The sequence below is a fragment of the Camponotus vicinus genome, unplaced genomic scaffold (genome assembly GCF_025532165.1).
Source record: "Camponotus vicinus isolate PSW18456_S1 unplaced genomic scaffold, iyCamVici1.0 SCAF_3, whole genome shotgun sequence".
Classification (NCBI taxonomy): Eukaryota; Metazoa; Arthropoda; class Insecta; order Hymenoptera; family Formicidae; genus Camponotus; species Camponotus vicinus.
The window spans coordinates 5,182,763-5,208,226 of record NW_028141967.1 but is presented as its reverse complement, the minus strand read 5'-3'; the positions used below and the strand labels follow the sequence as shown (position 1 = coordinate 5,208,226).

Below are 25,464 nucleotides of genomic sequence, written 5' to 3'. Positions count from 1 at the left end.
CGCGGCCTCCCGCGCTTCTTCCTGCGAGGACACGCAGCCGGATCCTTTAAGTTCCAGCACGAGTACACGGCTTATCTCGTCTGGTGGAGAAGCTACGGCGACCATAGCAGAAAATGAGATTCGCATAACCGCGGATCGAAGCGCTCCTACGGATAGGATAAATGGCGGCAGGATCGGGCGCAGTCATCTGAATGATTCCTGGCGACGTGCGCCTCGAGATCATCTGCGTGACGAGCACGGTTTTATGGAACAGGATTTTCTTCGTGTATCGACGTAAGTTCAAAATTTTATGGACACTCAAAGAGCTTCTTGATACATCATTCACGAAGTTATATCGATAATAAGGTGGCAATTAAAAGGCCATCTATATAACTTGTAAATTATTTATTTTATAAAAGTTATCACGTATAAAAGTTGAATAAGAAGATCATTACATCCCAGCAAACACCAAATAACTGTTATATAACTGTTATATAACTGTTATATAATTGTTATATAACTGTTATATAACATGTCACAGTTATATTATTGAGTGGGAAATTACAACTGACAATTATATAAATGTTATTTGGTGTTTGCTGGGATAGTATCTGTATTTTTTTATAAGATCGAAGGTTAAAAAGTTTTTTTAAATGGAACTACTCTAATTTGTTTAAATGTAAATCGATTTCTCAAAATATTCAGCGTAAAAAGTTATAAGGGCAGGATATTTAAAAATTGACAGCTTATGAAATATTTTATATTTTAATTTCACATATTAAACTATGAAATATCTCGTAAAATATTCACTTTTTGATTATCTTATTTCAGTACTTTTATACACAAAATAATGAGAGGAATCAATTGATATAAAGAAAATATATAATAATTTAAAAATAAAAATATGTAGCTGCTCGTTGTAAATTCATCCTCTATTTTATCGATAACTTTGAAATCTCTCACAGTTGTCTCTATCTCCCCGATGAAGCAGATCCATCTTTCTCTACGGACTGTACGTGCAAAAAATCCCATATCCGATTTCGAGGAACAATAGCAACGGATATGGTTCGTAATAGTTGGATAATAAAGGGAATAACGATAATGGCGTCGTGTTCGAAGGAGTAAAGCTCCTCTCTGGGGCTAGAAACGATCGGGGGCTGACTCCTCCGCGATTGTTCAGCGCGAAAGCATTCACACGCGGACCTATGTGTATGCGGCTCTGCTTTTAGCCGACGATATGTCGCTATGCGACGATGGCCGCGGGTTTTAGAGATGCTTTTATCGCGATTCGAGACGCCGATGCTTTTCGTAACTGCGAAGACTACTGGTGAAAATTTATGGCGGCTCACGAGAGCATTTGTCTGTCCGAGCGAGGTGGATCAAGCGAACACGAAGGCTTCAATCTTAATGCGTGTCATGACATTTTTTTATTGATGACTTAATTAATATATGGATAATCAAAAATTTTTTTCTCTCTCTCTCGCTCTTCAATTTTCAAAAATTTCCGCAAGCAAATAAATTTGCGTGTTCAAAGTGTTTCGATAAAAATGGGTAGTCTCTTGTGATAGAATAAAAATAACTCTATACTTTTTTTACAATGAAGGCTCCAATCTCGACGATGCATGTGACTAGTTTTTTTATCAACGATTTAATTAATATTTTGCTTAAGAATTTTCTCTCTCTCTCTCTCTTTCGTCAGGTTTTAAAAATTTCTGCAAGCAAATAAGTATGAGTGTTTCGATAAAGATGGATCTCGTGATAGAATAAAAATAATCCCATAAGTTTCTTTATAAAATTTGTTTCTACAACGTATCTTTTATCATCGTCATCATTTATTTTTGTGTTTTTCTTGAGAACAATTGATTGTGACGAAATAAAACAAAAATACTTTTTTTTTTAGAAAAATATTTTAAGAGAAAAATCGAAATCATATTAAAAAAACATCTAAAAATATATTTAAAAATAAAAAATCTACCCGCTTCAAAATTTTGTAAATTAAAAGGTTTATAAGTGGTTCCTGATTCACTCTCAAAAATCTGTCACGTTATTTTAGTGACCTTTATTTCATTATAAAAATAATTATTAGAAAGAAAATTTTATAGAGGAACTTATAAGTGTATTTTGCAAGGCAAAATAACCCCATAAGTTCCTAAATTACAAGAGATTGTCCATCTTTATCGAAACACCTTGTGTATATACATAATAATTTTTTTTAATTATAAAATACATACATATGATATAAATTAAACTCTGAATTTTGAAAGAAACATGTCTGAATTATTAAGTTCATCCCCGACCTGGAGTCAATCTTCGAGATTAAAAAGGAGAGCCTGATTTATGATCACGGTTGATTATTATTCTGTTTCGGTCGAGTATTAATATTGATTAATACGCGTAGCGTACAAAAGCGATCTACGCGCGATAGAGAAACGCGTCACGTTCTCACGGCACGTCTTATTGCTTCTAACAATAAGTAGACTGCTGACACCGCAAATGGTGCCGAGTCTCGAGCGCTGCTGTGTGCGGATATAAATCACAGATCTATCGTAATGTTATATGCGCCGCGTCATTTTCGCAGCCCCCGAGAGATCTACGAGTATCAAAATTACTTGGATCTCTTATCGCGCTGACTTATCTAAAAATAATACGGAATAAATATAACAATAATCTAGACAAATAGATAATCTAGATAATAATAGACGAATCTCTCTGAGTGCAAATTAAACCATTAATTAGTAGCTAATACGATTAAATTCAAATTAATTTATCGAACCGAAACTGTCAAATCTAACTTGATAAAAAAATAATCGAATAAACTTGGACCTTTCTAAATTTATCTGCTCTTTAAAATTCTAGATTTTTAGTCTCTTTTCGTTCGCGCTTAAGAGATTGATCTCGACGACCGTATTATATCTGCGCATTGTTCACCAACTCGCCGGCCTTTCTTTCGTTGTCATCGGATCGCCGACACCTCGTTATAGCGCTAACGAGATGCTTCTTTTAATCGACCTGACAGTCGCGCAATCATAAAAACGCTTCGATCTCTGAATCCTGTCATTTCCTCCCACAAAAAACCTTAGAAATCTCATTTTTATATTTTAATGTAATTTTTACGAATTGGCGAAAAATTACAAGTGTCAGAAAAAAACAGATTAGATATCTGAAAAATTAATACTTCTGAAAAATTATTTAATTATTTAATTATTATTTAATATTATTATTAATATTATTATTATTAAATTTACTATTATTTAATTATTCTGATACTCTGAAAAATGATTAAAGAGAGATTTATTAATCGCAAAATCTCAAAAATTAATTATAATCATGAAAAGAATAGCATCACTATTTTATTTTATATCAATATTGCTCTTTCTATTACTTTTGCTCAGTTCACTTTGCGAAAACACTGTCATAATTATTCTCTTATTTTGATACCGAATCACAGAATCGAATGATCTCGCGCCGACATTGCATATCGTTGTCCGCCTCGACGGAAAATAAATCTAACGGTGGGCGGGCGCGATCGATCATTCGCGCTAATTAATTCATCCGTCAATTAGTAAAGCGCAACGCGTGCATACGTGCGTATGTGTGTGTGTGCGCGTGCGTGCGTCGACGCGCGGGAGTGCAAAAAAAAAGAGGAGAAGGTGAGGAAAGGGGGCGAACCGAGCCACCGTTTCTCCGAGAATTTAATTAAACCGAGGGGACGATACACAGGACGTCGCGCACCTGCAAGAAGCTCGCGCTTCTCCGAGTTCTCGTTCTTCTCGCTCACTTCGATAATGATTTTCTCGCCTTCCCGAGAACGTACGCACGTGTCGCGTTTGCGTGGGTGTATGTGTGTCCTACTTGCACGTGGGAATTTTTTTGGTCCTAAAGTAATATTCAAATTAGCGAACGAAAAAGTTTCTGGAGCAGTTTATACACGATTACAAGAGACGTAACTTTATTTAAATATAATAGTAATTATAACGAGTACAAACACACACACACACACACACACACACACACATACACACATACGGACGCATATATAATACGCGTATAAAAGTGCGTGCTCGCGTTGAGGCAGCGCCCCGATTGCGTTTCCTACCCGCGACAGTGTTGTAAATATACGAGAGAGAGACACTCGCCGACGCTGTTAACATAAATTTGCATCAAGGCTCGGCGCGCTTTTTGCGGAGCCTGCCTCTTGCTAAAGAAGAAGGCACGCCGGTTTCATAGACGAAGTTAAATTGGCGGATTTAAGATACTAGACTCGGAACACCTGAATGCCTGGGTGCCATCAGTGATCGATAGATTCATTTTACTATTTTATTTAAATAATGCGATACAAAAACGTGTCGCTGTAAAATACAGAAAAATGCGTTGCACTTTGAAAATTTATCAGATTTTATAATAATCTATTTCCTCTCTATTTTTTGTTTCTTTTAAGTTTCTTATTTATATTTTTTTTTATCAGATTTTATAATAACCTATTTCCTCTCTATTCTTTGTTTCTTTTAAATTTCTTATTTATATTTTTTTTAATTTACAATTTTAATTTATATATTTTTTTAATTTACAACTTAATTTTTATAATTTTTTTTAATTTACAATTTTAATTTATAATTTTTTAATCTACAACTTTTTAATTTATAATTTCTTTAATTTATAATATATAAAATTAAAATAAAAATAAAATTAATAAATTTCCAGCTGGTTTCCAATCCTCTTGTCCTTTGTGCTATCTACGTGATGACAGCTCTCGTTGCAAAATCATGTACACTTATTCACACGGACGGCAAACGATACGTGATAACTCAGTCCAACAGTATATAATTATCAAACCGCGTAATTGTTAATTATTGTGCCATTGTTAGCGACCAGTAATTAATGCGATGCCAAAGTTCCGCGTTATTCTCGTCTCTCACGCGATCGTCGCGATTGATTAGGATGTCCTCGCGCCCTGAGCGATGGCTGAGAACGTCAAGTTTTGCGCAAGAGATTTGTAGAAATAAAAAATAAAACAATTTATTTAAATCCTGGTAGAATCAAGAAAAGAAAATTACATCTTCTCTAATCGAAGCAATGAAATTTAATTATTAACGAGACGCTGATTAAATAACGAGAATTATACAATTTTCCTTGATATATGTACATGATATATGTTGGAAAAATTTTTAAATTATTCCTGGAGAGAGCTTCTTTAACGCTATAACGTTATTACTTGAAAAGAGAGAAAGTTAAATGCTCACCTTGCATATTTCAAAAGTTGATGCAGGGAAAACGTGTCTCTCTCTCTCTCTCTCTCTCTCTGTCCTTTTCGAAATAGAAATAATACGCGGCATTATACAACGTTTATCTGGTAGAACCAATCGATACACTTTGCGGGCCTTTTCGCGCCGCATGTTTTATTTATCGAATGCATCGGAGCGGCGCGACGAAGACCGAAAGGAAGGTGGTACGTACGTACGCAGTGATTTATGGGGGCAACACCTGACGGCATTTTGTTCGCTTTTGCATCAGCGGCGTTGTTACGTTGGCAGGCAGTTCCGCCCTTTTTTGCCTCCTTCCTCCACCTCGCCCCATTAGTAATGCCTCGGTCATTACGAACCCCCTAGTCGATTCCCCGCGGCTAATAAATCCCGATAAAATTTCCAACCCTCCTCCCCACCCATATTCCCCTCCTCGCTCTCCATCCACCCATAGATTAAATGGAAAATCGGAGTAATTGGGTCAAAATTGTCCCTAATGCTATTTAGTTGCACATGCGTTTCAAAATCGCATTGGTATTATTTGGCGAAATAATCTTAGATTTTAAAAATAAGTCGCGAGGTATTCATATATATGACTTTATTATAAAAATATGAGAAATCTACTCGATCTTAAAAAATAAAATTGTACAAATTGACATCATTTGAAATTTAATTTATTTAAAAGTGCTATTTTTTAAATGTAAATTAAAGAGATAATTTTTTTTATATTTTGTTTAGTAAATTTGGTGTGTTTCTTGAAGAATCTATGAGGATTATTGAATCTGTCATCTGTCAAAATTTAACAATATTTTTATATTTTTATCTTATACGTTTTAAATAAACTTTTCTTGTGCTTTTATACAATAGCATTATATATACTTTTCCCCTCTTTTATAATATTATGTGAATTTAATTCTCAATTCTTCTCTAAGTGTGAACCGTTAATTACTTTTTTTTGACATTGTACATTATTCGATATAATGTAACATACTTATTACATATATTCGCTCTACATGATAATTTAAACCAGCCAATTACTTATTTTTTCAGCAATTTAATAAAAAAACCTACATAAAACCAATACAATTATTGCGATGTTATTATCGTGCCAACTTTTGTTTCTCTCTTTGCGATAGGAGATGATGGTGAATCGTCGCCGGAAACAAAGAATTCCTCTTAAATAATAAAAGCAATGCGTAAAAACTCTTTTATTCCTCTGTTCGTAAAATATAACGAGCGAACTTTACGATCGTCTGTTCGCGGCACTAAGCTCAGAGAGATGGAGCAAAAAATATAAGCCAAACTTTCAAAATTTAGCGGAAAGTTAATTTCATCGGAATAATCTATTAAAATGTACAAACGTCATACAAATGTTATATACAAAAGTTGTTATATTCGTAAATTATATAATTTATGTACTGAACAACTAATTTAATTATATATATAAATTTATATATTATTATATAATTATATAATTATATAATTATTATATAATTGTTATATAATTATTATATAATAATTATATGTTATATAATTGTTATATAATTGTTATATAATTATTATATAATAATTATATGTTATATAATTGTTATATAATTGTTATATATATTATTATTGTTATAATTGTTATATAATTATTATGTAATTATTATATAATTATTATACAATATTATATAATTATTTATATATAATATTATATGTATAATATACCTGTATATGTAAAGAATTATGTTATAATATGTGCATATAAGTATGCGTGCAAATTGATATGGTGATTGATTTAATTTTCAGTAACGTGATTAAAAAATAGAGACATTCTAATTGACACGTTTGTTCGAAATTCGATTTTACACCGCATATAATTATGTAACACCATCGATCCCAATATGTATTAAAGGTCTGTTAACGAGCATATTGAAAACCGATATTTCCGATGATTTACACACGTCGGCCATATATTTAGCGATTAACTGCTAATTTTCACCATGTGTGCCTCTGTTCTTACATGGATACACAAAACGATAATGTAATTGAGCTCTATCAACGGTCTACGCGATTTATTTATGAATTTCGATGCGTCTCCCAAGTTAGGTTTCTGTTTCCGACGAAGCTGACGAAGCCCATTAGTGAATTTATCCCCAAGTTTTTCTTAAAGGTTCGCCTCGAGACACGCAGAAAGTAATCTGCTTGATGTTATAAGAGTTTGAAATCGTTGTCCGATGATAAATCCAGATTAAGCCTACTCTTAGGACGAAGACAGACACGGTGGTGTGTTCACATAATTAGCAGCGACTTGGGCGATAATGAACCCTATTATAGGGTCCGTCGGTTAATTAGGTTGCGCGTTGATTTATTGCGATCGCGAATTGCGTATCTGCCAGTTCTGGACCCCGTATACCTCGTTGCATCTGGATCCACGCCGAGGCTGACTCGTGGCGCGTATGCCTTCGGTGCATTCGGAATGCATTTCGATCGTCCGAGAAGAACTTATTCAGCGATCGCTCTTAGATCACTCTAGCATGATCTCTGTGGATTCTCGCGGAGAGTCTGTCGACTCTCGCAGCGATGATAGCTGAAGTAGATACTAACGTCCGCTATAGTTCTCTCTCAACGTGTGTACAGTATCGTGCAATGCAAAATATATCGCAGACATTTTTTACCTTTTTTTTTTAAAAGAGAAAGAGAGAGAGATAAGCTGTTTGTCAGGAGAAATTAATTATAAATGTTCGAAAGTATGTAATTAATATAATATTGAGAATCAAAGGGCTTCTTCAAGTATAAAGTTTTTCAAGTACATGAGAATTGTATCTTTTAATTTCGTCGATTAATTTTTGAAAAAAAAAACTAACAAACTTGGAATTGATTCTTTAGATGTTTAGTAATTTTTCTCGGAGTTTAATTGAAGGATTTTTATTGGAACAAATTATTTATACCAGAATGAACATGTACGTAGAATATAATATTTTAAAATATTTTATTATAAAAAAAATATTAAATTATTTTTCTAAAAAATAATATTAAAATAATAATATTAAATATTAAAATATATTTTTAAAAGATAATATTAAAATAATAATATTAAATATTAAAATATTTTCTTAAAAAATGATTAAAATATATTTTTATTTTTTTATAATAATAATAATAAATATTTTTATAATAATAATAATAATAATAATAAATATTTTATTATGAAAAAATTAATTTCCAAGGTAATAAGTATCTGAAGTGACATTAGATGGCGCTTTCATCATACATCATTGAAATATAAGGGACAGCGAGGACTTTTGAAGGACCCTGTACGTCATCCTTCATCCTTCGGTAGATTGGCCGCGGACGCTCGCGGGTTGCATCCTTTATTGGAACGGGAATGCAAGGAATAGCGGCGAGCGTGCGGCTCGTATTCTTACATGCATGCATGCATGCATGCATGTATACGAGACGCTCCGCAATGCGATTTGTAGGAGAGAAATGGAGCAAGTTGCATGAGGAAAGTTGCGCCCCCGGGAGAAAGAGAGACGACGAAAGGGGGCGAGAGTTATCCCGCGCGTGTAAACAGACGAAATAGACGGAATAATCTGCGAAAACAGTGGCGGGAGCTCGGTACTCCGTTTCGCAACTTGCCAAGATAATGCAGTTGTTGTTGATCTCGGCGCGTGTCGCGGTCTTAATAATCTCGCGCCAGGTACTCGGAATAAGCGAATCAGATATAATTACGAATGTATATGTATGAAAAAACTGTGAACGTGCCGTGAATAAAAGTTTCCTGATACAATCTAGTCTGCTGAATAATAACTTGGCAAGGACACTAAGTACTCCTCTTTCAATGTTTCCTAATCTAAAAGGAGCATCTGCATTTTTCTCACTTATTATGGCGTCTGAGCACAGGCAGAGCTTTCTTCAATATCTATAGATTTTTTTAAGCAAATACGAAGAGATACGAATCGAAAAATACGATCAATCTTTCACCTATAGGGTTAGGTTCATTTATGTTCATTTATGTAAATTTGATTAAATTTTTTTTTATAATTGTTGGGAAACAGATTATTATCTAGAGAATTTGATAAAGAAATATATTCTTTATTATAGAATCTGACATAACTATTCAACATTCCATCGTGTCAGATGTGGAAGATCATCAGACCAGATATGGAAAATCATCTCTTATTTAATCTTCGCGTAGGGGAGCTTGAGCTTCTCTCCTTCTACATCTCTCCCTATGCATATATACATATATATAAAGAAAATTTTCTCTTGAATACTTACCTGAGTAGATCTGGGACCTTTTCAGCAGCCAGGCCTGAAGAGCGAGGCGTTCTCGATGCCTGCAGAAGAACTCGGGCCGGATGCCGTGCCTCTTGAGGAACTCGTCGCACCTGCGAAGAGCCGCCAGCGCCTTGGCAGCCTCAATTTCGTCCACGTCCGCGATCAGGGCGTTGGAGGATCTTGCCTCGTAAGTTTCGTCGGGTAGAAGCATACCCATTTCCGCGGGAGAGCCCGTTCCAGGTCGGTCGGAAAGATCTCGGATCCCGATGGCGTCTTCCTTGCAGCACTTGCCACCGTAAGTCCCTCTGCCCTGACCTCCCACGCGTCCCAGGCACATATTAACCCCGTAAGAAGCCGCAAGATTCCCACGGGATCTCCCTGCTCTCGTGATTATCACGACGAAGAGGATTCACTTCTTATTATACGTCAGTTATGGCCGCCTTAGCTGGCCCAAGTTTTTTGCATGAAGCTTTTCGGAGATATATTTTAATCTCCGATAACAGGATGCTGCGTATCTTTCGTCCTATTGGTGACTTAGTAGATGAAAAAAATTTATACTTAAAGGTTTAAGAAATATTTTTATAAATATAAAAATATTTAATATTGTTATTATTTTCATTTTAATATTCTTTATTATTTTATTATACGTGTGATAATCTGGTGCGCAACACAGGTATATGAAAGAGAGAGATCACCATGTTCGGACACGAACAAAAGGACTATGAAGGAATTATTTTATTACTTATTATTTTTAATATTTTTATTTATGGAATTACACATAATTATACATATAATATATAAGTCACAGTACATAAATTAATTTTTTGCAAACTTCAATCTCCTTTATATAATAAATTTATGTTTTTATTTAATTCCTATCTTTTGAATAATAAAATTTATCTACATAATATATTAATAAAATATAAAATATATTAATAAAATCCATAAAATATTTTAATAAAATATCTTTATAAAATATATTAATAAAATTTATCTATATAAAAATAGATAATGTAAAAAATCTCTCTCTCTCTCTCTTTCTAGTTAAATCTTAATTAATTTTTTCAGCATAGAAAAATCGTCTTGCTAGAATACGATTATTTATTTATTTTTTTATGTATTTTATCATTTCAAATTACCTATTTATTAATTGCATGTTCTCTTAAAATAACGATTACCCAGATAATTCTCTAATGTAGAGAGTTACTGTTTCTTTTATGTATAAATTATTACATCCACACGCTTAGCATGTTAATTATATAATAATTATATAATAAACGTGCATAGTGATAAGCCATGTAAATATTTATCACATGGCTAAAAACTAACAAAATTGATTAATCTACATTTGATCAACAAGGCTTGCTTCTCTTTAAAATTTTATTGCATAAAATACTGCGAATGTCCAGTCAGTAACTTGATTTCTTTAAATACACTTTTTATTTCACTATCGATTATGCAGCGTTATATTATATTCAAGCATGTTGATTAATTAGATTTTCTTTCAAACAACTCGAAATAATCGTTACATTTACATCTCCTTTTTCTGTCTAACTTTCTGATAAGTTTTTAACTTTGTAGATCCTGTTTAATCGCTCTTCTCATTTATACTATTTAAACTTTCCGTTTTTAAAATTTTTTTCAAAGATTCTTGTTAAATAAATTGGTAGTTTGATCAGCAAACACCAGTTACATACAAAATATGAAGCGAAAGATTATTAATACTTTCCCATTTATTACTTTGTTTCTTTTTTTATCCCTTTTTTCATTATTCTTTGCTTCTCTTCATACATAAAGATCTTCCCACTTTTATTTAATTCTCGTTTAGCTGAGGTGACGTGATCGATCGTTTCCCACCGATGAACTATGCAGGATTCAACAGATCAATCATGCCTTTAAACTCTTCGTTAAAAGTAACACTTTCTTGTGTACATCTTACTTTTTTATTCGCTTCTTATCTTTCCTACTTCTTTTTTTTTTGACAGATAAAACTCCCGGCCTGTTTAATAATTTATGTAATCATTATTCTAAAAAAAAATATCCATACATTTTATCCGTAAATCTATCATATCGCAGTTACCGAACACGTATCAAAGATCGATCAGTTGATTGCCTCTTCATGCACAGCTTCGCGACTTACTTCGACATGTTCGCACTTGGTCACGCGAGAAATCCTCGGCAAACGATCTCGAACCGCTCTACAATCCATCGATCTTGAATAGCGATAGCTTCGATGTTCTCGAAGAGGTACCAATACTCGAAGCAACTTGTTGTTTTCCCGGATCAAGAGACTTGTAGTGCGTTAGATATACGTTCACTTGAACGAGATATCGAACTGGGAAGTCCCTAGGGTTCTGTTATCCAGTCGTAGATTCTATCGTCGCGACATCGTATCATCTGTTCCGCTAGCGCGACACCGGAAGTCGCGCGTTTCTGCCATCACGGTCTAAATACGTATCATCGGGATTATAAGGGGTGGAGAAAAATTCCCGACCGATTTTCTCAAGATCTGGATTTTATCGCGAGATATCTTATCAATTGCTCTTGGAGTGATAATATTTTCAAAGAAGGCGATTTAGATACTTCAAGGTTTGCCGGGAGTAGCTCGTCGCAAGTCAATTGTAATAGAAATAAAATGGAGAAATTTAAAATATTTTGCGAGAAACCTCGTACATTTATGAATCGCCTAAAACGGTGCGTCGCTCGTGGAGTTTATGGCGGATTTCTAGGGGATTATTGGAGACGATGGCACCGTTTAACAGCATGACCATTTCCATTTTAGAATGACCGGCCAACAATGACACAATAACGATGCCGCAAACCACCACCACCACCACCGGTTATCATCATTATCGCACATTTTCGTGGCGTCATTGATGATCCACGCGCACGTGTAAATCGGGTTATCAATTTCTGCGATGAAACGAAACGCAATTTTAACGATGTTGTTTCCGTCTAAAAAACTTGTTCCCCAAAATCCCACACGATTCGTTTAACTCTTTTTTTATATTGCAATTTTTCGTATTATCGACTATTGCAATTTAGTCAACTCTAATTTAATTTCATCAAGAGATACAGCGGTTTTGCCAACGTTTAATATAATTGGATCATTTTTTTAATTTAAAAAAAATTATTAATAAAAAAATTAGAAACTTATGTGCAGCGTAAACAACGAGGAAGCACAAATTTTAATGTTTTATTTATTGAAAATATGATAGTACGATGGAAGGTATGAGTTATCGTTTTAACTTATATTTTAGTTTCTGTGCGTTAAAAAATATTTTATAAATATATGTGTATTTTATAAAAATATTTTCCAAATATATATGTTATAAAATATTTTAAAACACCATTTTTCATATTTTCTTTTTTCTGAATACATAAACTTTTTCAAAATAAATTTTTATTTAAAAATAAATATTTTGTTTCCTCTCAATTTCCTTCATATTATACTCTTATTCAAACTATTAAAAATTATTTTTCCAAGCAATTTTATTTTTATTTTTAAATTTTAAAGAATTGCACACACGATTTATTACAAGCTGTCCTTTTTCTTAAGATCTGATATACACTGTTGAGTGCGTTGAACTTGCGACGAAGGCAATCGCCGAGACTTGCCTCGTAATACTCGAGAATCGCGGAAACGCAAAGCGGGCCCGAGACATTAATTAACAATAACATGCGGTCGATTTGGCGACGAAAGAATCGCGACAAGCCAGCACCGGTAGCGGCTAGTCGACGATCGGTCGACACGCAAGCTCGTCGGACTGTAATTAATCGCGTTTAATCGCCGATAAACCTTATTGTCGACGAATCTGGCTCGGACGCATTCGCCCGTAAAGCGACTTTCACATATGAGCGATGGATCCGACGTACAGTCGAAATATTTTTGCCTCTACATCGAATATTTTTTTATCGCATCAACATCTCATCAGTCATGTTTAATTTTTGACCGAAACGTCACGTGTGCATAGTTTATACAAGCGCTATTTTGTCGGGGGGATTTGTGACTGTGCGAGACTTTTGCTACACCCTATGTAGGCAGATCTGGGGAGATAAAGCAAGAGGGAAAGAGAGAAGGAGAGCGAACGAGAGATCAACAACGTGCATTTAAGAGCGCTCACATAACTCGGCTTTTAGTCGGCGCGCGCGTTTAAGACGGACGCGTACATTCTGCGTACGAGTGCGAGAGCGAGCCTGTGATTAGGGGGCCCAGTTGAGCCCCCGAGGCCTCACAACCGCCCACTACGGGGGATGGGGGACTGGACCCCGGACTCCCTCACTCGTATCCGCGAGAGCGCGTGGGAACGTATCGGATCGTCTATCATCCCGTTCTTTCTCCCAAACGCCATATCTTTCGGGATAAAGGGGAACGGGGGATGGAGGTTAGAAGTACCCCTCGCGTGCAAAGACCGCGCAATGCCCCCTTTTTGTCTATATAAATTATTTTCTTCTATATGAGGAAGGGATAAGTGTCTGCATCATTAGTAGCATTTTATGTACATTTCTCTTGTTTAGAAAAAATATATACGTAGGTTCTAAAATTTTTTAATTAATAAGATATTTTTATTTCTTATTTTTATTTTTTGCTATTTCATTTTTTAATAATATTATATACTTTATATTAAATAAAAAATATATATATGTATATTATATAATATTATATATAATATAAATATACTTTAAAAAATATAGTTGTAATATAAAAAAATATAATTGTAATAAATCACGATATAATGAGAGAGATGCAGCAGCAAAAAAATGTTCCCACGCTCAGAAATATACGTGGCTGTTCTCGCGGATCTCGGAGGTACCATTCGGAGGTAACTTTCTCGTGACCTACGATCCCGCAACGGAACCGTCAGTATTTTGGAGGACCGGTGGGGTGGACGCTAAGTAATAGCAATGTAACATTGGCGCGTCATCATCATTGTGTGCGTGTATGTGTATATGTGTGTGTGGTGCACGTACCCGATACTTTCGTGGATGCTGCGCTCACGCGTGTGCTCTTTTTGCTCCATCATAATACGCGCGTGGTGCTCGTGTTGCACCCCGTTAGCTCTGCGGTCGGTTCTCTCACGTTGTGGGTGTTCATAATGCACCGACACCACGGGTCGTTTGCCGGTTATCGCGAAAGATTTCGATGATGGACCGTCGCGATACCCCCCCCCCCAGCGCTCCCGGCAAATTCACGAGCAAAGATACCAGATTGCAGACGCAATAGCACGTTTGTAGCCTTTGGAAAGGATATGCTGGCACTGGAGGGGATGAACACTAATAATAAGTCACGCGTGCGTGTGCGTTTGACGCATGTATTATTGTGTGTATCCCTTCCACACATTGTAAGCGTGCTGTTGTGTCTGCATCTCTGTTCTTTCATGGATCGATTTCGCGATTTTTTTTCTGAATCACCGTTTCACGTATACAGGATGTCCCAAAAAGTTTTCAGCCAATTTTGATTTTTATTACTAAATATTTTTTTGCAAGGAAATGCTTCTGATATAAAAAATGTGTATACAAGATTTGCTTAAAATATTTAAAACTGCAAGATCGAAAGAAGAGGAAGAGTTTACTCAATTAATATTTCGACCTAACCTAACATTTTTTAAAATGATTTTCTCAATTGGAGGTCATTTTCTTGATAATCTCTTGTTTAAAGTTATCAAATATAGTTAAAAATAGATCTCTTCAATTAAAACATTATTAACTTTTTAGTAAAACCGTTTATCGAATTAAAAGTTTGGATAGATTTTCGAAAGAGCAAAAAGATTAAAGACACCCGGTAGATCCCTTCTGCGGTATCCAGCATTCTGCCGGAACTGAGATTCAGCAACAGCAGAAAAGCTTAATTAAAATTCCAGTTACGCTGAGTCTACCCATGGAAAATATAAGAGATGTATCCACCCCAGTTCCCCCCCTTCCCAGTCCGCGCAGATCCTCTTCCCGTCCACGTGACATCTCGAGAAATCGCGCGGGAATAAATAAGTCGGATCATACCCGGAATTTTTTACAGCTCGCGCTGCTCCCGACAGTATGTCATCAGTTTTTATTATCAGTCCTCTCTTTTCTTGCGTCCTTTCCACCTGCGGACGCTTTTGCATCAACTAGCAAGCAACTTGATCGTGCATAAAATCGTTTTCATTTCGGAGATGGACTTGTCAGTTATACTTAGAACTTGGATGAATTAAAAGCACTGTTCTGTGCGGCAAAAGAACGGCAGAAGAAGAAAATGTTCTTTATCATTATCTTATTTAAATGCTTAGCCAGAAAATTAATGTAATTCTACAATCAAACGAAATTTTTGTTATATTTTTCTTATATTTTTGTTATATTTTTGTTATATTTTTGTTATATTTTTGTTATATTTTTGTTGTATTTTTGTTATATTTTTGTTATATTTTTGTTATATTTTTGTTGTATTTTGTTGTATTTTTGTTATATTTTTGTTGTATTTTTGTTATATTTTTGTTATATTTTCTAAACATAAAGAAATACCCCTTTCAGATTTTATCTTTAAAATAAGAATGTGGCTTTTATTTGTATATCTATTAGGAATTGAACTTCTGTACCAGGGAAATATCGGTAAATGACATGCAAGATGGGAGATCTCTCCTTCTTCTGACAATTGGCTCAACCGCAACAGGTGCTACCACGATCGCCAACACCTTTAAAACCCTAAGTCTTTGCCCAGGTTCGCCGAAACTTGGTACGTAATCGTAGAACCCGCTTAAATGCTGTTTTCTTGCCAATCGCATTAGCTCGTTTAAGCTCGCAAGTCCTTTTAAAAGTACATTAAAAATATAGGTATCAAATATAATTTATAAAAATGTGAGTTACATTTAACAAAAATAAACATGGAAAAGACCGGATATTATTATATTGTTATATTAATTAATGATAAATTTGACATCATTTAAAGTTTAATTTTCTTGGGTAATAAGTTCTTCCTTTTTAATTCTTTTTTAACTCTTTCTCCTTCTTTTTCAATATTTTTGTTAGTGAAATAGATTTGATGTATAGTATACAAAGTATCATGAACACCCTGTACATATTGACGAATTAGCAATAAATATCTCTTGAAGATATTATTAAAAGGAGAAGCGCTCTCTTTAATTGATCTATTATTAAGGATCTCTTAAATCTTTGTCCTCTCAAAGGCCAAGGAAGCCTGAAGTTTTCAATGTCGATGAGTGAGCTTCGGGCTTGAAGAAGGCAGAGGGAGTGAGGGCAGTAGAGTTAGAGAGGGATGGACTTCACCACCGGTCTGACTCTCTAATTATATGGTACATCGTGTACCAACCGAACGAGGTCGGGAGGTCACGGTTGCGAGAGGCACAAAAACACGCCATCGCTTTCGATGTATCGAAAAATTCAGCCACATCAGCGAGAGCCAACGAAATATTTATCGAGCAGCCAATAATAATTATTCTCTCACTGTCGAGCAGCTCCCTTTCTCTTGACATACTCCAGCCAGCTATTAGTTTATTGCAAAAAGATTTTTTTATCGGACGCATGCAATAAAGTATACAGCAATAACGGATAATTATAATTGCAAAATGAGTGTAATTAAACTTAGGAAGTGCACTCAAAAAGATTACGGTGATTTAGCAAATACTTGTTAACTTGCACGAACAAATAACAATTTTAAATGTAATTTAACAGTCATTAAAATAAATAATTACTTGGTTAATAAAAATGGGTAATTAAATTAGTGTTTTATTATTTTGTCGATGTAAATTTAAGAACAATATTTATAATCATATCGGGGATTTTAATAATTCCTCTCCTTTCTTTCTTCTTCAAGATTTGAATAAATAAAAAATAAAATTATTCTCAATTATTGCTCAAAATAAAATTTGCTAAAATTCGAAATAATTCGAGATATCTTGGATGGTTCTGCCGTTTGGCTTTTATCGGGCCCAGAAGAGCCGGCGAAACGAAGCTCTCGCCGAAGCAGGCTTTAAGCGACGACGCGGCACGATAACGATACGTATAGTTTAACGCATGCAATGGGTACCGACTCGTGGAGAGGTTCATATATGCGGATCCTGGTACAAGGATAGCCGAGCATGCGGAGCGTCCGACCCCGAAGAGAGGAGACTCGGTGCCTATTTACCAGCTCCATATTTACACGCGTGCGAGCTCCGCGCGTACATCTCTTGGCTTTTCTTTACCGGCTAATCTACCATCTTAGATCGCATTCCTCCCGCGTACGAACCTAGCCAGATCCGCAATTATAGGCGAAGTTTCGTTTGAACTCCCATTGACTGCACTCCACCATACATTCTCCTAGTATCTTTTTTTTTTTAGATAGGCGCAGGAAAAGTTATGCACTGTGGTTAAATGCACTGAATTGCCTTTGAATCGACATCGAATTAAGTTAAACTTGGGTAAATTAAGGGGTATTTTACATGCTAATAGAGTAAATTATTTATTTCGATAGAACAGTCAGATTAGAACTTTTATCGATTTTGATAAGACTTTGATTACGAGCTTGTAAATACTTGTTATCGAATTTGAGTCTTGGAAAATATAATTTCCATTTATGAAACATTCGTACTCTTATATATTCACAAATTGTTTATTTTAAGTATGTGCCTTGTCAAATCGTGACATGTTTATTTGTTGAAATATTTCACAGTTTGTTCTACTTAGAAACGAATCTACCTGTCATTGCAGTAGCCTGTCAAAACAGTAGCATTTTACGATCCTTGCAATTGAAGAAAGAAGGATCTTTTAAAGGGAAATTATTTTACACATGTAAAATAAAATTTTAAAAAGAATTGTATATACAGGGTGTCCGATTCATGAGAGACCAAACGAAAAGTGATGATAGATTGGGTCAAACTAAGAAGAAAAGTCCTTTACCATTTTACAAAATTCGCAATAATTATTAAGTAATAAGCAAAAATGTCACATGAAGGTTTAATTTTTTAAATGGAATTCCCTATTTTTTATTATGTATTCTTATAGCTTATCTCGAGAGCTTTCCAAAACACTATATTAAAGTATTTCTTCATTGAGTACTTTTCGAGTTATGAGGCTTGAAATAATTTCTTAATTTTACATAAATCATAAAATATCTAGTAAAATATTCATTTTTCGATTATCTTACCTTAATACTTTTATATGCAAAATAATGAGAGGAATTAATTGGTGTAAAAAAAAACATAGTTGTTTTTAAGAAAAAATATGTAATTGTTAATTGCAAATTACATATTTTTTTTATAAATATATAATTATATATTATATATATATATATATATATTTAATTATATATATATATATATATATATATATAATTAAAAAAATACACATACAAAGTATCTTGCTATTATTGTGTCTGTACCATTAATATTTAATTGGCCATTAAGTGCTAATACAAAACTGGCGGGGCACTCTGTATATAAATATTACAAAAAAATGTATTTCTCTATAATTTCTCAACGACGTATTCTTTAGGGAAAATCTTGAAACATCAATAGTTTTTAATGATTGAAAAAGAAGGGCTTTTAACGAACTAAATTTTAGCAGAACAACTAAATAGCTAAGGAACTTTAGTAAATTTAAAGTGGACTTTACGAAGATTGTAATTTGTAACTCAAGAATACAAAGATACGCGATGGAAAAATTGTAATAAATGGTGACTTCGATATTTCTCGTTAAGACAGGATTGATTTCAAATTAATCAAAGATTTTAACATTAAAAAATTACTTGAATATAATAGAAAAATTTAATATAAATGAAACATTATTTTAGTCAAATATTACTTTAATAAAATAAATATTAATTAATTAATTAAATACATATTATATTTTACAATTTACACAATTACAATCATAATACGATAATATTATATAATAATTTCCGTATAATTTTTCTATAAAAAAGATTGAAAGAATTGCAAGAAAACAAACAATAATATCGCGACACCTTCGCGAAGAAATATATGTGTATATGTACGTACATGTGTGTGTGTGTATGTATATGTGTGTGTGTGCGGAGTGTACGCACAGTTTTTACCGGCTAATCTGCCATCTTAGATTCTTAACAACATTTGCATTTACGACATAGCAATGCAACGCCGGCGATTACGAGGCTCCGGAATTATCTCCATGCAATTGTAGTAATTATCGCTACACTCTTCGCGAGGCCGAAGGGTGGAATCGCTCGTTGATTTGTCCGTTTTCGGCAGCCTGGCATTTGCATCTCGATTGCTATTCTTATCGGTCGCGGTAATCACGCTAGACGATTTGCGATCGCTCCTTGTTCAAATTGTGAATATCATGAGACTTGCCGCAGTGCGGTATATTATAAGTAGTCGGATGATAAAGTCTTTGAAAAATTGGGCAGCGCCAAGTGTGATGAACATCTTCAAAAATTAATTATTATTATTAATATATTTATAAAATTTGTATTTATAAAATTCGCGATTAAGAAAATATATGTTTTTTTATAGATTCATAAAAAAAATTAATATTATTATATATTTTTTATAAATTAATATTATAAAAATTAATAAATATAAGACTCGAATTAATATTATATTATATTATATAAATATTATATAAATATTATATAAATATTATATAATAAGTTATATATTAAGTTTTTTAAATCAAAGCTGTCAAGTATGTTTCAAAATATTACATAAGATAATAAAAGAATATTTTTGTTACATTCTAACAATTACTCCCTAGATTTAATTGAGAGAGAAAGGGAAAAAGAGACAGAGAGAAGGAGGGAGAAAGACAATAGATCCATAGATATTCAGTGAAGACAAGGTAAATTTACGAGATGGGTGTATGATATGTATCGCAGATAACGAACAACAAATGTGGCGACTGAATGAAAGCGTAGATACGCTTTCGGGGCATTTTCGCCTTTAAAGGCTAAAGCTTTAAAGTGAAATTATGAAGATAATCTCGGGATTCATTATGAATTCCGGCGACGAAGCCCTCCACTCCTCCGTCTCGTGATTACTTCTGGTCCGGCCATTTTTTCCTGGCCGTTTCAATGGAGGGACAGCGGGAAAAAGTTGGCGCGCATATACAATGGCGTCTTACCATCCTGACGGTAATAAAGGAGTCGCGTATACAAGATATATATTTTCCGTAGCGGCCTCCGCAAAAAGCTATTAACGCCTGTAAAAAGTTCAAACACGTTCTATTGTTAATTTCTTAACATCGTCGTCATTATTCAAAATTTCATTACGTTGCTCGAGTAACCGCGCGATATGAATACATTACAGTCATTGTACAAGATGTTTGAATGTTACGTCGGCCGCGAAAGAATGCACGGTTTTAGAATAATTTTTAATATTTTTTACAATAAAAGACACTAAAATACATAATAAAATACACAAAATCAAAAAGCACGTACGTAACATGATATATATTTTTTTTATTTTGATAAATCGTGGAAACATTAGGAGTTGAGGGGAACTACTTGTCGCATCGATTTACGATTTTTTCTCATCTTATAGAGAGGATATAACGTAATCGGATTTCGAGAGAATCGGATTTGATGAAACTCAAGATTTATTATGTAGAAATAGCGATTTCTTTGCGGTCCAAGAATATATTCCGGATTAAAAACTGTCTACATGACTTGTTAAATTCGAAGAGAAAAATCCTCCAAGAGAAATATTGTCATTCTTTTTCAAGATTTGATTTTTTTTATATATTGCTCCTTTTTTTCTCTCTATCGCAAAACAGAAATTGGCTCCTCTAGATGCAAAATCGCGTTTGCTACATTTAAATGTGCTTGTCCTTCGTTCTGTGACCTGTTACATGAAATAGCATGAATTGCAGATTTTCAAAGCATGACGCTTCTTACTCCCATTATAACAGCAGTTGAGTTCTGAATGCTGTTTTATTCTATTCCGTGCACGTGTGTGTTTACAGCTTGTCATTTTTGCGTGTTCCAGCATAATCGGTGGTCAGCATCATATTTTTGTTCTATTTTTCACTTGCACTATTATTCTCATTATTTTACAATAATTTTAATAATAATAACGCAAGAATCGATGAATTACTATTCCAGCAAAATGAGGACGCTACGTAATGTCTCGTTTCTCTTGCGGCTGTTTCAAGTCCTTATCTCTTTTCTCGATGCTTTGCTCGTGTCCTGCGGGTATTTAACGCCCGCAGGTATCTAATTCCGTAGTCGCACTTCGAAATTCATTATGCATCACTCATTACGCACTAAGAAAGCCATAATAATGCAAGTGACATGTAAAAGCTCCACGTCTATATTTCATAAATTTCATCTTTGCATAAATTGTATATTAATTTTAATTGTATACTACTTCGCATATTAATTGTATAAATTTATTTTTGAATATTCGCGGTCAATTTATATCTCCAAATCGATATATCCACGGTGATGAAAAACGCAGGGTTGAAATTTTAAGTGTGTTTAGCAGAAGAGTGAGCAAAAAATCGGGCAGTTGAACACGAAAACTGATTGGTGTGCGATGGTACGATCCTGGAATGACACACGGCGTTTGCAGACGAGCGCAATCTCGGGGCTCAAAGTCAACAATGATATGAGGTTGATTGTGATATGCAAATGGAAGATCAGTGGAAAGGCAGAGGGGGAGGGGCGTGTGGGGGCACCCTAATGAATATTTATCCGTCCCGCTCGGCGACGGAGTAAAGTATATAGCTATATATCGATACTCGGCCGGACGTCGATTAAACGTATAATTTTCGAATTAAAGCCTCGATCGTATCGTTAAACAGTTGCCCTGTGCAAATACTAGACGACTCGTCTCGTCTCGCCCTATTTTCCCCGTTTTTTTTTGCTCCCATCGCGGTTTAGTATCCCGGTTTAAATACCGTTTTAAATGTGTAATAAACGGAACACACTGTTTCCCCAAAGAATCTAAGATCAAGCATATTTATATCGATCATCTAGATTTTTTTTTAATTTGATATTTTATTATTTCAGAAAATAATTATCAAGGTTTAGGGATCTCAGATTTAATAATCTTGAAGATTTTAAATTTGAAAATATTTGTTGGATCTATAGAAAGTGTCTTTAGGTCTAATAATTTCTAAAAAATTTTCTTTAGAAAATAAAATTTTTAATAATTTACTGTTGACTTTACTCACTTTGTTGTTATCGGTAGAAAATTGCTTTCCGAAATTTCCTCGATCAACGCTGATTATTTCTTGAACCCTTGGATATTTCCTAATTTATCAGTGAGGATTTATCAACGATACAAGATAATCTCTTCGGAAATCAATCACTCACAAACTGTTCATCAGTCACTTGACTCTGCGACATTGTCAGTTTCTTTCCTAAAAACCGGGAAACCGGGGTTCCTGACGCGCTACCGTAGATTTCTTCATCGCGAAGGAAACCGTGTTTTCTTCGCGTAGAGTACAACTCTTGACTCGGACTCCTTCGGGAAGGAGCTTCACTTGGGGGCTTCCTGCAGAATCGATTATCGCGGACGTGTTCGCCAACTGTCAGAAGATTTTTTCGTCCCTGATTTGCTAGCCGTTAATCCATCACGCTTCGTGCGAGGTGCCGTGAAGAAAACCGCGCGTGGCGAATCGAAGATGGCGCGCTGCCTTCAAAGAACGCGCATTAATTCAACGCCAAAGATCATACGTTGACAAATGCGCGCCAGCTAAATGGAAGAAAAACAGAGCGCGTCTCGTACACCGCACGCGCGCTCTCTCACCTGTAAGTGTTTTTAGACGGATTTTATCGCGTGTAATAAAATTTAATATCGAATGTCATTTGAGTTCCACAGCCATTTTCTTGTGTATATTTTTTTACATACGTATTTGTCAGAGATATTGTATCTTTGTGTTAAAAAAGAAATCCTCTTGTTGATTTATATATCATTATGAAACTAATTTTATTTGTTTTTTTTTTAATTAAAATAATTTGTAATCATAAAAATGCAAAATATGTTTAAAATATTGTATTAAGAATAGATTTTGATGTTAATTATAGAAAAAAGTATTTTGGATAGTGCAAAAATTAATAAATAATTTTTATATTAATTGAATAAAACTAAGAGAAGCACTTTGTGAAGATTTTTCTCTTTTATAAATTATTTATATAATTATTTATATAAAAATATTATTAATAATGTTTTCAAAATACCTTAATTAAATTAATATTCAATCTTTGCAAACGATTTTATGAAGATACACGATCGATTAAAAATATTCAAGATTCCTAAATAATTTAACAATTTCAAGAATGTTTATCTTTCTCTTTCTCTGCTTCTGAAAAATGCAGTTGTATTGGTGTTAAAATTGAGATGTAATTTGCCGTTTAAAAGACAAAATAAGGCAGTGTACAGTGACAGGATAATGCTGACGCATCGCTGACACCTGATCCTTCGATCAATCCTCCTTAAGGATCGCTTCGGGGGCGTATAAATTCTTGGATGTCTTTCCAGCGCGACGTTGATGAATAGCGCGTTTATCACGAAAATACAAAACGGGTGTCAAAACGGGAACGTCAGTCGAGAAGCCTCGAGTGATGTCTGGACGAGACCGGTCGCGGGGACGACCTTGCTGTGTGGATGATCCTTAAGAGGGAGGACGGTTTCGCGCCCTGAAGATTCGCATGACTGGTTTCGCGTGAACGTGCGATCGAGTGAATGAGCAAACGCGTCCAATTAACAGAGATTTATTAACCCAACAAACTCCCTTATCGAAATTAACCTTAATTAAAAGCTAACGAATTAGCTCTCCGATTCGGTGCGTTTGCCGATACACGAATGTCGTATTTACTAAGACCAATATAAATGTATATATATATATTTATATATTAAGTAATTTTTGTAATTAATTTTAATGACTTAATGATTTCGTTTTATTATTTATGTAATGAGATTAGCCTTGTTATTTAATTAGCATTAATTCTAATATTTATCTCAAGTTATAAATTTATAAAATTTTTCTTACTTAAAATTATCCTTTAAATATTTTAATTATTCGATCCTCTAGTTCATTACTTACGACCTAACTCTGTCAGTTTACCTTGTCACGTCTCATCCTTGAAGCAGTTGCAGAGAGAACTATTCTGACACTATGATCTTTTCCCATTTTTTTCAACTGCTCCGGACAAGTTTAAAGTCACTTGTTCGAAGTAATTAGAAAAAATCGATCATCTTGCATGCACCTTTCAATTATATCCCATAACTCCATCGATCCCCTCATCCTTAATTCACATATCGGGTATCTAACAAGTATCCACAGAGGAACGTGCACTGAAAGACACTCGAGTAAATTTTCCAAATTTCAACACAATCACATGGTATTTCCTCTTCCGATCACACGTGCATCCGAAATTGGAATTCGACGCGACGGAGTTGGTTCCTCGCCGAAGAAGTACCCCCGACATAAGGCACTGCGTGTCCAGGACGTTTACTTTCGAATGTCCTTGTCGACGGTGGTGAAAGAAACTGACGAGGATGTATACTTGGCGCGAGATCTAGCCGAGAGTGGTACCACCGGCCACTCTGAAGAAGAAGTGCCGTGTGCGGATCGCACACGGCCGGGTAAAACGAAGACAGGAGAGTTGAAATGGTAAGGGACAGAGCGGAGAGGCCGAAAGAGAGAAGTAGAAGGAGGATGAAGGGAGAGGGGGGAAGGAGATACTCCGCGTCCTTTGCGATGGGAGGGAGACAGAGGTCCGTCAGAGGACCCGCAGCCGAAAACCGTGGTCATCCGGGAGTTCTCCGTCTCTCCTCTTGGTCCTTTTTAGCCCCAAAGCTGTTTATCAACGTTTACATCTATCCGCCCACGATTTAAAAACTTTCAAATTTCACGCAACACCAATAAAGAGTAGGGATTTGGATTTTTTACTGGTGAGAAAGTCTCCTTAAACAGAGTTCATAAGTTCTTCAAAGACTTCCATTCTTGAAACTTGAAGATTCTTGCAAATAATTGCTGTACTTCTCACGAGATTTTAAGATAAAAGAACGATCTCGAACAGAATGGT

The 25,464-nt window shown here is 34.7% G+C and overlaps 1 protein-coding gene across 2 annotated transcripts in view; it reads right to left on the bottom strand.

Annotated features, from left to right (window-relative positions):
• Dachs (unconventional myosin-IXb-like dachs) overlaps positions 1–24,966 on the bottom strand; it is a 48,917-nt gene extending 23,951 nt beyond the window's left edge. The window contains exons 1-2 of one of the 2 annotated variants that reach the window (XM_083093564.1): positions 24,501–24,966; positions 9,486–10,018 (exon numbers count right to left, since the gene is read on the bottom strand). In XM_083093564.1, the coding sequence (XP_082949690.1) occupies positions 9,486–9,822 (337 nt within the window). In that variant the 5' untranslated portion in view covers positions 9,823–10,018; positions 24,501–24,966. The remainder of the gene's footprint in view (positions 1–9,485; positions 10,019–24,500) is intronic. The other variant, XM_083093566.1, reaches the window with a different exon arrangement.
• Positions 24,967–25,464: the final 498 nt, after the last annotated feature.